Here is a 13,024-nt window from a genome sequence, read left to right as displayed (position 1 = left end):
ACCAGAGTTCCAACAGTTGAACAACAAGCATGACACATGCATATATAGAACAACAGTGGACATTACAACAGCATGCAGGTTTAATTGATGGCAACAGGCCACCAATATTGTGGTATTTGAACAGGGCACATGCATCAAAATAAATGCAGATATTTATAAACCAATAGGACATATGTCCCAACAAATGTTTTGAGATTAGACATACCCATTGAGGTGTGGAATTGCATTTTTTATGCACATACAATAGGGTGGAAAAATGATAGCTCCATTAACAACTTGTATATCCTTCTAGTTTACACTACATTCCTATTAACTGCAGTTATATGTCCCCTACATGTATTATTACACTACCCAATTGTCCTTAAATTGTGAAATGGGTTTTGCTAGATCTTTATATACATGGGCTATATCTGACATACAAACTGTCCGGGATGCAGATGTTACTGCTACATATTTTGTGATTTGCTCAGACAGACTACTGCTGAGATGGTACACTGACAGCTCTACTTTCCTATACTTATATAGATATGTTTAGGTGAAATTATCAGTTGTATGTTAACAGCTCCCTACATTTTTGCCAGCACAATGACATTTCTGGGAAACACAATACCAAGCTACTCATGTGCCAGATTAACCTGTACATGCTGGGCATGAACCAACAGTTAAGGACTGTAAATATGCTTAAAAGCTACTGGCACTCCCTTCATCCACTTTATATGGGCCTGCCCAACTGTGTGTTAACAGCGCTTAATACAACAGTACTATTTCTATAATGCAAGAGTACAACAACATATCAAAGAAAATGACAGACACACTCCAGGAATTATACCTTTATTAAAGACTTAAAACACTTTTCTAGAGGCTCTCTCATTTATTTTATATAACAGTGCATGCAAAATAATTATTAGAGAATTATTAAACCTTTATTTATTGTGCTAAAACACTTTTTTCAGGCTCTTTCATTTATTTTACATAACAGTACAAGCAGAATAATTACTAACCTGCCTAGTGACACAGCCTATCTGCATAGGCTTGCTGATTTGCAGCACGGACACCTGCAGCTGTGAAGTAAATGAAGTGATATTGAGACATACCTATCCATGGTATACACTAGAATAGCAATTCTTACATACTTAATTCCATGGCTACTTACTCAGTAGTGGGGCATTTTCCATCCCATGGGCTTCCTGGATCCACTGGTCCAGTTGATCCACCTTGCATCTCTTCAGGTTTGTGTGGTGGTGTCTGACCTGCTCACCAGTCCTTGGGACACCTGTAGCACTGGTGAGTTCATGAGCTAGACGGTCCCAGGCTTCCACTTTGTATTGGGTGACCTGGTACTGGCCCCGCAGGAGTCTGGCCTCATGATTATGGACAAGGAGCCAAACCCTTACTTTTGACTCCTCAATGCCCCAACGTTGCTCTCGAAAATGAGAGCCCTCTCCAGTACTGGACATTGCTGCCTGCAGATGGGAGCTACAACCAGTTATGGCAAGTATTCCCGCCTCTGGAGCTTAAATATGCATCATTTCCCGCACTTATTTGTGAATGGCCAGTTTTGAAAAAACTCAGCTGAAGGCACACCTGCTTAGCAATGGGTAAACTTCCATTGATATGTATGCGTGTGTTGAAAGTGCATGGTTATGAAAAGCTGTCATTGCTTAGTGGTTCAGTACTGTGATTATGGTGCACAGTATCCTGGGTTCGAGGCCTGTCATTGCTTTTTATTTTACTACTCACCAGACCAGCTAGGAGGTGTGGCTATGTTTTACTGACTTTGCTCAACTTTGCCCGATGTTGCTCTACGTTGCTCGTCGTTGCCCAGCGTTGTGCTGGTTAGCACGGAGCGCAACTCCGCGCAAACAGCTTGCACTAGTTGGCGCGATGCATTGTGCTAGTTAACTCAGTGCTCAGCTACGAGCAATTACATTTAAATATGCTTAATACTGGTAAACTTTGCTTAGCAGTGCTTCACATTGCTTAAAATACGTTACTTATGCATCCCTCAGTATGCATAACCATTTCACCTTCTTTTATATATATATATATATATATATATATATATATATATATATATATATATATATACATATATATATATATATATAAAATGTGTTCACTACTACATAGGCCATTTCATTGCTTTTTACTAAAATTTAAATGATAAATGTCAGGAATTATTTTTATATACAAATTTCCAACAGAAAATAGAAAAGTGGGACTCTAACCGGGAATGCCTCCTTTTTGTGTGAAGGCTCTACCACTACGCTATCGCTATTTTGCTTAATTTGCATATATATTTTGTTATTATCCTCTTCGATGTCTAAACTGCTAACTGTAGCTAAGCAATGGGCAAAGCCACGCAAATACGGGCAGCTATATCAGGAATAATAAAAATAAATAAATAAAAGTTTTACATTTTATAATTGTACAGGGGTTTAGAATGTGGGGGAGTGTAGTGTTGGGTATGTACACATTTGTGCAGACTTGCTCATGTAAGTTGACATTTCCCGATTGAGAGACTTGCAGGGGCGTGGATTTTTGGACTGCTTGGCAGTCCGACATGCCCCCTGCACTCATGCACGCTCTATGTTAGCCTTAGAGTTGAGGCAGCGAGCCCTCATTAATATGCATGGCGCGCTGCCGTCTTACTCTTAGACTGGCATTTCCATGTAAGACTAATCTAGTCTTACATGGAGGATTAGTGAATCCTGGGGGTTGTATTATCAGTTAAAGCTCAGTCGATTCTTGAGTACACTACAAAACAAAAGTACATTCTGTAGTAAGGGCTGAGTTAGATCTGGCTTTGAGCAAGGTATTTAGTTGCATCATGTAATTGCATAGTATGTTAATAGGTTTGCACTGTGTATGTTGTACCTGCAGAATAAAAGTTTGTCAGTATATTTGAATATTGTATATCTAGTTTTGTCATGTAGTATTTTTTCTGCTTTGTAGCTGTTAATGTTAACCCATCATGCCTGCCCCACTCCCTTTTGCACTCTGTATTGCATATTCCCCTTCAGTGTCCTCACCTGATCTTACACATCTTTACATACGTTTATTGTTTGGTAGTAAAAACCTTTAAAATAAAAAATTGATGCACCAGTTAACACTGTGATTGTATAAGCAGAATTTGTGTTTACTTTGTGTAAGGAAAGATTTTGAAGTAAAAAGATATGGCCCTTCTGGGTCTGAACCATTCATAGGGAGCTTGCTTGTACCCCTTTTGAAGTTTAGCTTGTCATACCATCTCAGTGTTTTGTCATAAAGCCTACCGGGTGTGAACATAATGTGGGAGAAACTAATTGTACCCCCCATCAGCTTTATTTTGTTATGCAGTCTCAACTTTTTGTCACAAAGAATAATTGTTGGTGCTAGTCCATCCATCCATAACCCCTTTTCCGATTCCTGCACATGGGGTCAGGTTGTCATTTCAACAGTGACAATCTTCTAGAGTCAAGGTTCACATTGCCAGTTGACTAGCTCTGGTGAGTTAACTGTCAGGAAATCAGAGTTCTTGTGTAAACTATAAGAGTTTAGTCGTCTTTACTGAAGACTTCCTTGTACTTCTGAAATGAGTATACTTGTCACTGTTTTCAAAGTCCAATTTCTGAAGTCCTGGTAAAGGTATATTCATAAAACCAAGGCAGCAAAGTGACATGTATGAGCTGACATAATTTACTAAGCATGCCAGTGGAGTGGTCAGCACGGGATTTGCAGAGAGTTATTGAAAAAATAGGACAGATTTCCAAGTTTGCAGTAAAAATGCAAAAATAAAGTCTGATACTGTCATTTGAGGGTGGTATAATCCAATCTGTAGTGTTTGTAGAAAGTGACATTAAAACATTGTGGGTAATGTGAAGACATTATGAGGTAGATGTACCTGCTCTTTTGTTAAAACAGTTATGACTATTACCTGTATTTTCTTAACTGCATTAATTTCATAAAAGGAGCATGACCAACAGTTGAACAAATGGTGCCATCTTATACAAAGCAATAAAGCACACAGTGTTCCCACTGATGCTTGCCATCTAACACAGATGGTTTTGTAGATTAATATTGTTTTGAAATATTGTGAAATTATTATATGCGTAATTTACATAGATTCAGCAGTTACACAGAACAACAGTATGCTATCCCCTCTTGTCTTACATCTTTGGAAAGCTCTTGAACAGATAACAGTTCCCTTAGGGATGTGTTGGCTCTAGCTTGCGCACTTAGTTATAAGCTTTTGTTTGACCATAATACTAGTATTTTTGATAGTCAAAATACAGTTTCTCTTTCTTCAATCTGCAAAATCAGCATCTACAGACTGACCTTTGATACTAACAGCAGTGTTTAGCTCACTATCATCCACGGAGATTTTACATTTTTTTAACTCACACCATTTATCAGATATTATAAACCTATCAGTAGAGGATTTTGGAGAAAAGCTGTCAGGAATCAGGTTGTTTCCTGGATTTAGATGATCTCAGGAAGCAAAGGTGTTAATTAGCATCCTGCTTCTGAGTGTTAAATGAATTAAATCAGCATTAGAAACGCAGTTTGTGTTTTTTTACATGGCTTTACACAAGAAGAAAGCATAGGTTTTAAGGAGTCTGTTATTCTTAGTGGCCTGAGCATTTATGTACTTAATCTGGGGAGAAAACTAGGGTGAAAGTTATTGACTTAATGGATGTCCCTCATTTCTTTAAAGTAGACAAGACTTACTGGGAGCACATGCCTCTTTTTATGGGTGATGTAGGAGCTTTGTTCTGCTTAACTGATCTTCCTAGACTTGGACAGCACACTCGAGAGATGGAGAGAATCAAACCTAAGACATCTAGCAGCTTTACATCTTAACCAATATTTCAAAACAATATTAATCTACACCATCCCCCACTCTGGAATCACAGATAAACCTACTAAGCTGGACATAAATCCCTACGTCACTCGATGGGTTGCCAACTGGCTTACTGACAGAACCCAGACTGTAAAAGTAGCCGACTCCAAATCCAGCTCCCGACATGTGACAAGTGGAGTACCTCAGGGTTCAGTCCTAGGACCACTCTTGTTTAGCATCTACTTATCTGAAGTACAGGCCAACACTAAGGGACTCTGGCTAACAAAATTTGCAGATGACTGCAAACTGAGAGCCATTATTGAATCCCCAAATGATGTGGATGTTCTACAAAAGGGCCTTACAGAAACTGATGCTTTGTGCTAGAGCCATGGGCTCAAGCTTAATGCCAAGAAATGTATAGTTATCCCCTTTGGGAAAAGCCATGTACCCTTGAATTACCACATAGGTGGCAGTACACTAAACACCGAAAGTGTGATGAGGGACTTAGGGACACAGGTGGACAGTGGTCTTACCTTCGATAACCACATCGCCACAACAGTCAGGAAATCCTTCTGTGTGGCACACCTCATCACTAAGGGCTTTTCATCCAGAAAAAAAGGAGGTCAGTGTCCCACTGTACTCATCCCTCATTAGACCCATTATAGACTACAACGCCCCGTTTGGTATGTACCTCACAAGAAATCTGCAACAGCTGGAAAGGCCACAGAAATATCTCACTAAGAGAATCACAGGCCTAAAGCAGATGCCCTATGCTGACCGTCTAAAAAAACTCCAGCTATACTCTGTGGCATATTGTCTACTCAGAGTTTGTCTCTGCTTAACATACAAGGCCATGTCAAACCCTGAGCTGTTGGACATGCTTCACTTAAAGAACTCCCAACCCCTCAGAGTCACACGCTCCAGGGATCTAAACCTTGTCATCACAATGAACAAAACATGCTGGAGCGATAGGTTCCTGACCCAGAGACTCCCCATACTCTGGAATAGACTCCCCATACATATCAAGCAGAGCGCCTCCTTGGCCCTCTTCAAAAGGAACCTTGACAATTGGATGGGAGGTAGGAAATTTACCTTTGGGATCACGTCAGTCACCCTGCTAGGCAGGGGTCCAGGGAAGTAAATATTGTAGGAAGATATATCCAGAGAATTGTTATGGCTAGGCTTGTATAGGCCCTAGGGCTGATAGCTTAGTACCAACCTATGAACCATTTGTATCATGATACTATAATGATGCTTTTACTTCTGCAGAATAAAAGGAAGGAGGCTCTAATGTTTTCTGTCTTGGTTGAATAACTGCGTTATATTTTGCCACAATGGAAATTAGACAATTAATATCCACCTATGTTGTGGCAATTTCAGCAGATTTTGTTTTTAGAGGACATTTATACTTCTGCTGAGTGGAGAGCATGTTACATTTGGGTTGTACTCAGTTGAATGGACATGTTTTATAGTTTGTTTAGTGTTATTTAAAGGGTATAGCTTAGAATAGGATTGCCTTTCATAGGTTGGTTTGTTAAGGACCTTCTTACATAAGATTCCTGTTAGAATGCTGATTTACCTCCTCAGTCTTCTAATGTCTGGGATCCTGTTCCTGCTGTAAATGTCCTTTTTACATGAGGTAATACATTGCCAGATACTGAGCTAATAGTTAGATTTTGAGAGACTGGTTCTTGAAGTCCACGACTCCTTGTTGGTGTTACTGGAGTATCAGGTTAGGGTTAGAATTATGGTTGGCACACTTGTAGATATTCCCCCTAAAATATCACCTTACTCGTATGTGCTAATTCTAAACCCAGCCCTTCACATTATCTAAACAAAACATTTTTCCCCAATTATACTACTACACAAGACACACACAAACACACATACGTAATGCTGAAACTGTCACCTTATAATAACTTTTACTCTAACCCTAATCCAAAAGCACTTGCAAAGACACACACACACACACACACACACACACACACACACACACACACACACACACACACACACATATAGACACACAGAGCAGTTTATCCCTTTCCTTAACCCTTATTGCAATTCTAACAACAGCAAAAAAAAATCCTCCTACCTGCATGTAAGCGCAGCTTGCACAACACAAAAATATTCATTGATTGCAGTGTTTGACATATCCTTACATCAGCAAGTGGACTGTACAGTTTAAAGTGGCAGCAGTATACTTTGTTGAAGAAATGTACACTCGACAAAGGACAACGCAACAATATATGTAGTGTTGCTTGTCCTCTTACTGACTCTACTGCTGGAATTGATTTTTGTATGAATTCCCAGATTGCTCCAAATAATTTTGCCATGTGATTTGTTCACCATCTTGTATGTGTTAGTGCTGCTTGGTATGAAAACATGTTTCTCTCTCTGTCATTATGCAAAGCTCCTATATGAGTGCACTTTTTATATTGAGATACAAGAAGGGGTGTATCAGTTATGCTTTAGACACAAGACCTACTTTCTAGTAATAGGTTTCCTTTTTGCCAGTACAATGTTGTATTTTACCTTTATCTCATTTTTTGTTTTCATTGACATCGCTTCTGCTTTTAAGTAATTTCGTACCTCTCATAATGCCTCCAACTTGTCTTTCCAGGTACAGACTTTCTTTGAGTCACAGAAGGAAAACGGCTCTCAGCTCCGAGTTGTAAAGGAGGCTGTTGAGACTATTAAGGCGAATATCCAGTGGATGGATAAGAACCTACAGTACGTGGAATACTTGCTGTGACATGAATGGCATCAGTGTCCACCTGTGTTTTTGACTAGACAGCTGGTGAACCACTGTGTTGCAGCAACACCGGACTGAACTGTCATCACTGTGACACCGTTTGCACTACAAGGAGTTCCACTTGCTGTCCCTCAGGGCAACTTTATTCCCTTTCACTGATTGTGCACTATTTATTTTGAGAATATGTTACAAAATGAAATGCTTTATTTTGAGAATATGTTAAAAAATGTAATGTTTTTGTGTATGGCAAAAGCAGACCCTTATCAAGAAAAACAATTTTCAACATAGTGTGTGTGAATATTACCCCTTATTCTGGGAAGGAATTTTATTAGCAAAATAGAATGTGAAGTGTGCAGAGTTCTTAGTTTTATTATTAACCAGCATGTTGCTAAGTAATTATGTTTACTGTTTCTGAGCTGTTAGAATAATGCTTTACCTTCCTTTGTTGCAGTATGCATTCTTGAAGGCTTATCGTAAAAGTCAGCATCAGGAAGATGTCCCAACAAATTTGTTTGGCTTTTGTTTACCTGTAAATTTCTGAATATCGACTGTAAAAATGTAGTAAAAATGACAGCATTGTAACAGTCTTAATTGCGAGATAAGTAGTGCTTTATATAGTTTTACTCCCAACAGTTTTGCTAAATCATTTCTGGTAGCACCTTCCATTCCCAAGTCAAATTGAGGATTTAAAACAAAGATGATTTATATCTTTTACACATTTTCCATGCAGAGCCATTTTCTTGTTCTGTTGTTATTCATAAAAGTTGAGAGAAGCTTTTTCTTAAGATGCAGATCTTCATTAAAAACATTTGAAGTGAATTCCAAGAAGGGCCATTTTTGAAAGATTGCTATATTCCTGGAAGAGGCAGTGTTTTTATGTGTTGCATAAGCATGTGGTCAAACTGCATTTGTTACCATTTTCTTGCACCATGTGATGGAGAGGTCTGCCTACTTGGATTCAGGTTCCTTTGATTGACTGTAACAGGCCAAAGAAGATACATTCATTTTATTACGTGGAGAAAGTTGCCCTGTTTTAAAGGTACTTGTTATTTTATATTGGTTGTGCAAATACTGTTATACCCTGGCAATGTAGCACCAGTCTCTAACCAAAATAAGAGTGTTTGACAGTGGTAAGGTTGAGTTTAAGGGAACATAAATCTGGCATTTGAGATATTACCAGAAAGATGAAGATTCATATATATCTTAGCAAGCCAGAATATGTATTGTTAGTACAATAATATGATGTTTTGGGACTTCTGTTAAGTTTAACGTGGGTTTGTACTGCTTAGAACTTTAATAGTCTTTGAATGAACTTGATAAATACAGCAGACTTCCTGGGATTAATCACGGCAATCTCCTGTTGCACATACAGAGTGACTGGTTGCAAGCAGTTTAACCACTTCAGTAGTCTAGGTAACTACTGAAAATTAGCACATTTCTAGTGGGCATTACTTGGTGGAAAGTGAAATGAATAAAGTAAGTGTGCCTTTAAAGTCCTTTGGTGCTTTTTTAAATCTTGTACAATATGTTTGTTTTGTAGTTCTTTATGGCATCTAGAAATCCAAACTTATGCTAAGGAAAAGACCAGAATAATTCCAGGCTTCCCTTGAGTATCCAAAGTCCAACTCATAACTGACAAAGTAATATCAGATGCAGAGAATGGAATACTTGAGAATTAAGAAGAATCACAAAGAGATGGGATTACTATAGGATTACTCCACAGTTTTCTTCTGAATGTCAACTAGTAAACATTTTGTATATTTACAGATGGCATTCAGGAAACCCCAAAATTTGGTGAGAAAGGCTGCAGTAATGGGTGACTTACCATGTCCAAAGCCTGATCATAATTGATGGGGTAATATCGTCACTTAGTTTAATCTCAAAAAACAGGTATTACCGAGTTCTGATGTACTTTTGAATTCCAACTCCTAAACACAGTATCTTGAATTCAAACATGTCAAACTAAAAGGCAATATCCAATCTTAAATCAGGTGTAATGTGCAGTAGTTCCAAAATATGCAAAACATTTATAAAATATTAAACAGGTTAGCAGTATGTTCTTCTGTACTTATGTTGTAATGATGAGAGTTCAAATAAATGAAGAACATGTAGTGACATTAATGTAATGCAGTGTACTCAGATGACAGTTGAAGTCCTTGTCGATATGAGAACACTTTTTGCATATGGAATTGGTGACATAAATGTTGTAATGGGATGCAAGCTCAGTGTGCACTCCCCAATAAATCACTGCAGAGTTATTCTAACTCCGAGGATGTCCTTCTATTCTCATGTTGCAGTATTCATAACTGTAGAGAGGTTGCTGCCTACAGCACCGGACATCTGGCCAGTATACTAAAGTTTTAGGAGCAGTGGTACACGCAACGTTTGATGTCAGAGCCATAAACAGACATTGGCTATAAAGGTCACATCTGTGTGTGCCCACTTCATAACTTTTCTGCCGCAGTGATATTTGGACCTCTGATCCCCAGCTTCGGGAAGCAGTTCACTTGTTTGATGGTGTACACTACAGATAAGTACCCTTTGTGTTTTTTGTTATCTATTTTTTAGCTTTTCAGACATACGTGTCATCTAGAAAGAGGAAGTGTGCTTGTGGAAGGCAAATTCCACATAAGGACACACATGATAAGTGTTTGTTTTGTCTAGGGGAAGCCCATGACCATACATCTTGCGACATTTGTAAATCATCTATGCCTAAAACTCTTTGCAGCCGTCTGGCTGTTCTCAAACTCTGTCTCGAGAACCAGACACTCCGGGGTCTGGCATTACGTATGGCGGGCAGGGTAGGTATTTCAGACAAGCTGCCTAGGGAGAATTCCCAAAAAGTTAGGCCCAATGCCCATGCTGCACCTGGAGGGCAGGGTAGGTACTTCACACAAGCTGCCTAGGGAGAAGTCCCAAAAAGTTAGGCTGACACCCATGCTGCACCTCAGGAGACCAGTGAGACTCTCGAGGCAAATGTTAGCTCAGGGTCCCATCGGACGTCTGTTTCTCAGTTGGAACCGGGAACTGTAATGGAAGCCAGCCCAATGTAAACACTGAGTACATCCACTGAGGTTGGTCAGCCATCAGAACTTGTTGGTGAGTGAAACCAGGGCTCATGACATCGGAGAGGCCTACCCCTGTTCTGCAATCCTCCCAGACATCGACCCCTAAATCAACCCATCCTTCAGCTCCTCTGAAGAGAAAACAAAAATTAAAAAATACAGAACAGCATTCTGCCCCTGGATGGGAAGTTTTCTCCCTAAATCATTTCAGGGCATTCCAAGCCCTACAGTCACAGGTACCGCCACCTGCTCCTACTCCTGTGCTGACCTTAGAAGAGTCAGTGGAAGAATACTCCTCCTCTGAAGACTCCCTTACTTACTGCTCTCAAATTGAATCCCCCAAGGACTTCATTGCCCCCGAGGAAGAAGACACTATCACTCTTGAATCTCCAGGGGAAGAGTTTTCTTTTGGTGATACCATCTCTCTCATGAGAGAACACTTCAAATGGCAAGCCTCAGATGTCTCAGAATCAAAAAAGAGGTATTTTGAAGTACTACAGATGGATCAACCCTAACCATCTGCAGTCCCTCCCTTGCTTCCAGCCTTTCAAGATGCCTTTATGGCTGATTCACAGCCCCCTGACTTTCAACCCCAAGCTTTTAAATGCCCTGACAGGTTCAATAAAGTTCCACAGAGTACTCAGTACCTGTTCAAGAACCCTTCTGCAGACCCTGCAGTCATAGCTGGCAATTCCTCTAGACAGCTGGCGTTCTTCTAGTTTATTCCCTACTGACAAGGACAGCAAGTTTATGGCTCTACTTGATAAAGGCACTGGGAACTAACATCGGGCAGCACGATGCCAGGGCAGTCCAATGGGCTAGGCTTGTTAAGGCTCTAAGGTCATTAGCCTAGTACATGCCTATGAATCTATGATAGGCTAGGGAAGAAGGTCTATACTACTTCCACTCTTGCCATCAGAGCCCTAAACTATCAAACCCACATGTGTTCTAGACACCCTTGCTAAGGCTTCTGCCCTCATACCTGATGTATCAGACTCGCCTGCTAAGACCCAACTAAACTCCATTCTCTCTACTGCTTCACAGTTGGCTAGGCACTCCATTAAGTGCAGTTATGATGCGGTGGAGGCCTCCTCAAAATCTGCAGCTTCAGGCTGTGTATTGTAAAGATACTCCTGGGTGGGGCTGCAACCTCTCCCCATGGATGCACAAACCAAGTTGTTGGATGCACCACTAGATAATAAGGCCCTTTTCGGAGAAGCATCTGCAGAACTTATCAAATCCTTGCAAGAAAAGGGAAAGAAGCTGCAAAATTTAAAACATTTACTAGTCTCACCTATCCCTAGACACCATCGAAACTACCCTCAATGGGCTTCCTTTGTTAGGAGACAGTCATCTCATTCTGCTCCCACCACATACTAAAGGACGGAGGCAAACTAGGAAACCTTCCATTCCCAGAACCCCTTCCTCCGGTAATAACACTCCCTTTCAGAGGCAGCCTGATCAGGACAGAATCCTTCAACTGTGACTCAAACCCACTACTTCCCTCCAACCCCCCCCCCCTGCCCATTCGCCTCACCCTCTCCCTACCCTCCTGGCAGAAGATCACCTCAGTAACCTGGGTCCTCTCCATAATTCAAAAAGGTTATGTTATGACTTGGTGGGCTCTACCCCCCTTCCAGGGGATACCCCAGTCCCCCCTCAAGCCAGCACCATCTTTTCCCCTCTATTCTGCATCAAGTTCAGGCCCAAGGCACCATAGAAAAGGTCCCACCACAGCAGGTAAACAAGGGAATTTACTCAAGGAATTTTTTGGTCCCAAGAAAAGATGGTCCTTGGAGACCAATTCTGGATTTGCCCATACTCAACCTTTAGCTCAAGGTTCACACCTTCAGAATGCTAACGTTACAGCTGCTGTTGCCCCTCATTCCCTACCAGACTTTTATGGTATCCCTGGATCTGACGGATGCCTACCTTCACATTCCTATTCACTCCTGCTACATGAAATTCCAACGTTTTTCAGTAGGTTCCGTGCATTTGCAATTTTCTGCATTACCTTTTGGGCGCTCACAAAGTCTAGCACCAGTGATTGCCCACTGCAGTACACAGGGCATTCAAATATACCCATATCTAGATGACTTGTTAATACTTCACCAGGACCTTCACACCCTGCAACATCACCTACACCTGATGACCAGAACCCAGGCAGACCTGGGGTTCACTGTGAACCACGAGAAGTCCCACCTGACCCCTAAAAAAGACCTAGTTTTCTAGGGTGCAGGACTGATTCAGAAGATCCTCCTGAAGATTCAGAGGGGCAAACTAAAAATCCTGCTGGTGATTCCCTTCTGGCTAAGACAGCATTGGTTTCCCCTTCTTCACCTTTTAGTCAAGGGCAATCACCACAGGTTACCCCACCATCTA

General features: G+C 40.7%; 1 protein-coding gene across 1 annotated transcript in view; it reads left to right on the top strand.

Moving 5' to 3' along the window:
- LOC122795645 (leucyl and cystinyl aminopeptidase) overlaps positions 1-9,070 on the top strand; it is a 1,650,338-nt gene extending 1,641,268 nt beyond the window's left edge. Inside the window, exon 18 of the mRNA XM_044063917.1 lies at positions 7,446-9,070. Coding sequence (XP_043919852.1) covers positions 7,446-7,577 — 132 coding nt within the window. The 3' untranslated portion in view covers positions 7,578-9,070. The remainder of the gene's footprint in view (positions 1-7,445) is intronic.
- Positions 9,071-13,024: the final 3,954 nt, after the last annotated feature.

This window comes from Protopterus annectens, chromosome 2.part2 (assembly GCF_019279795.1).
Source record: "Protopterus annectens isolate FY-2018-M chromosome 2.part2, PAN1.0, whole genome shotgun sequence".
NCBI lineage: Eukaryota > Metazoa > Chordata > Ceratodontiformes > Protopteridae > Protopterus > Protopterus annectens.
This window is presented reverse-complemented; position numbering and strand designations above follow the sequence as displayed.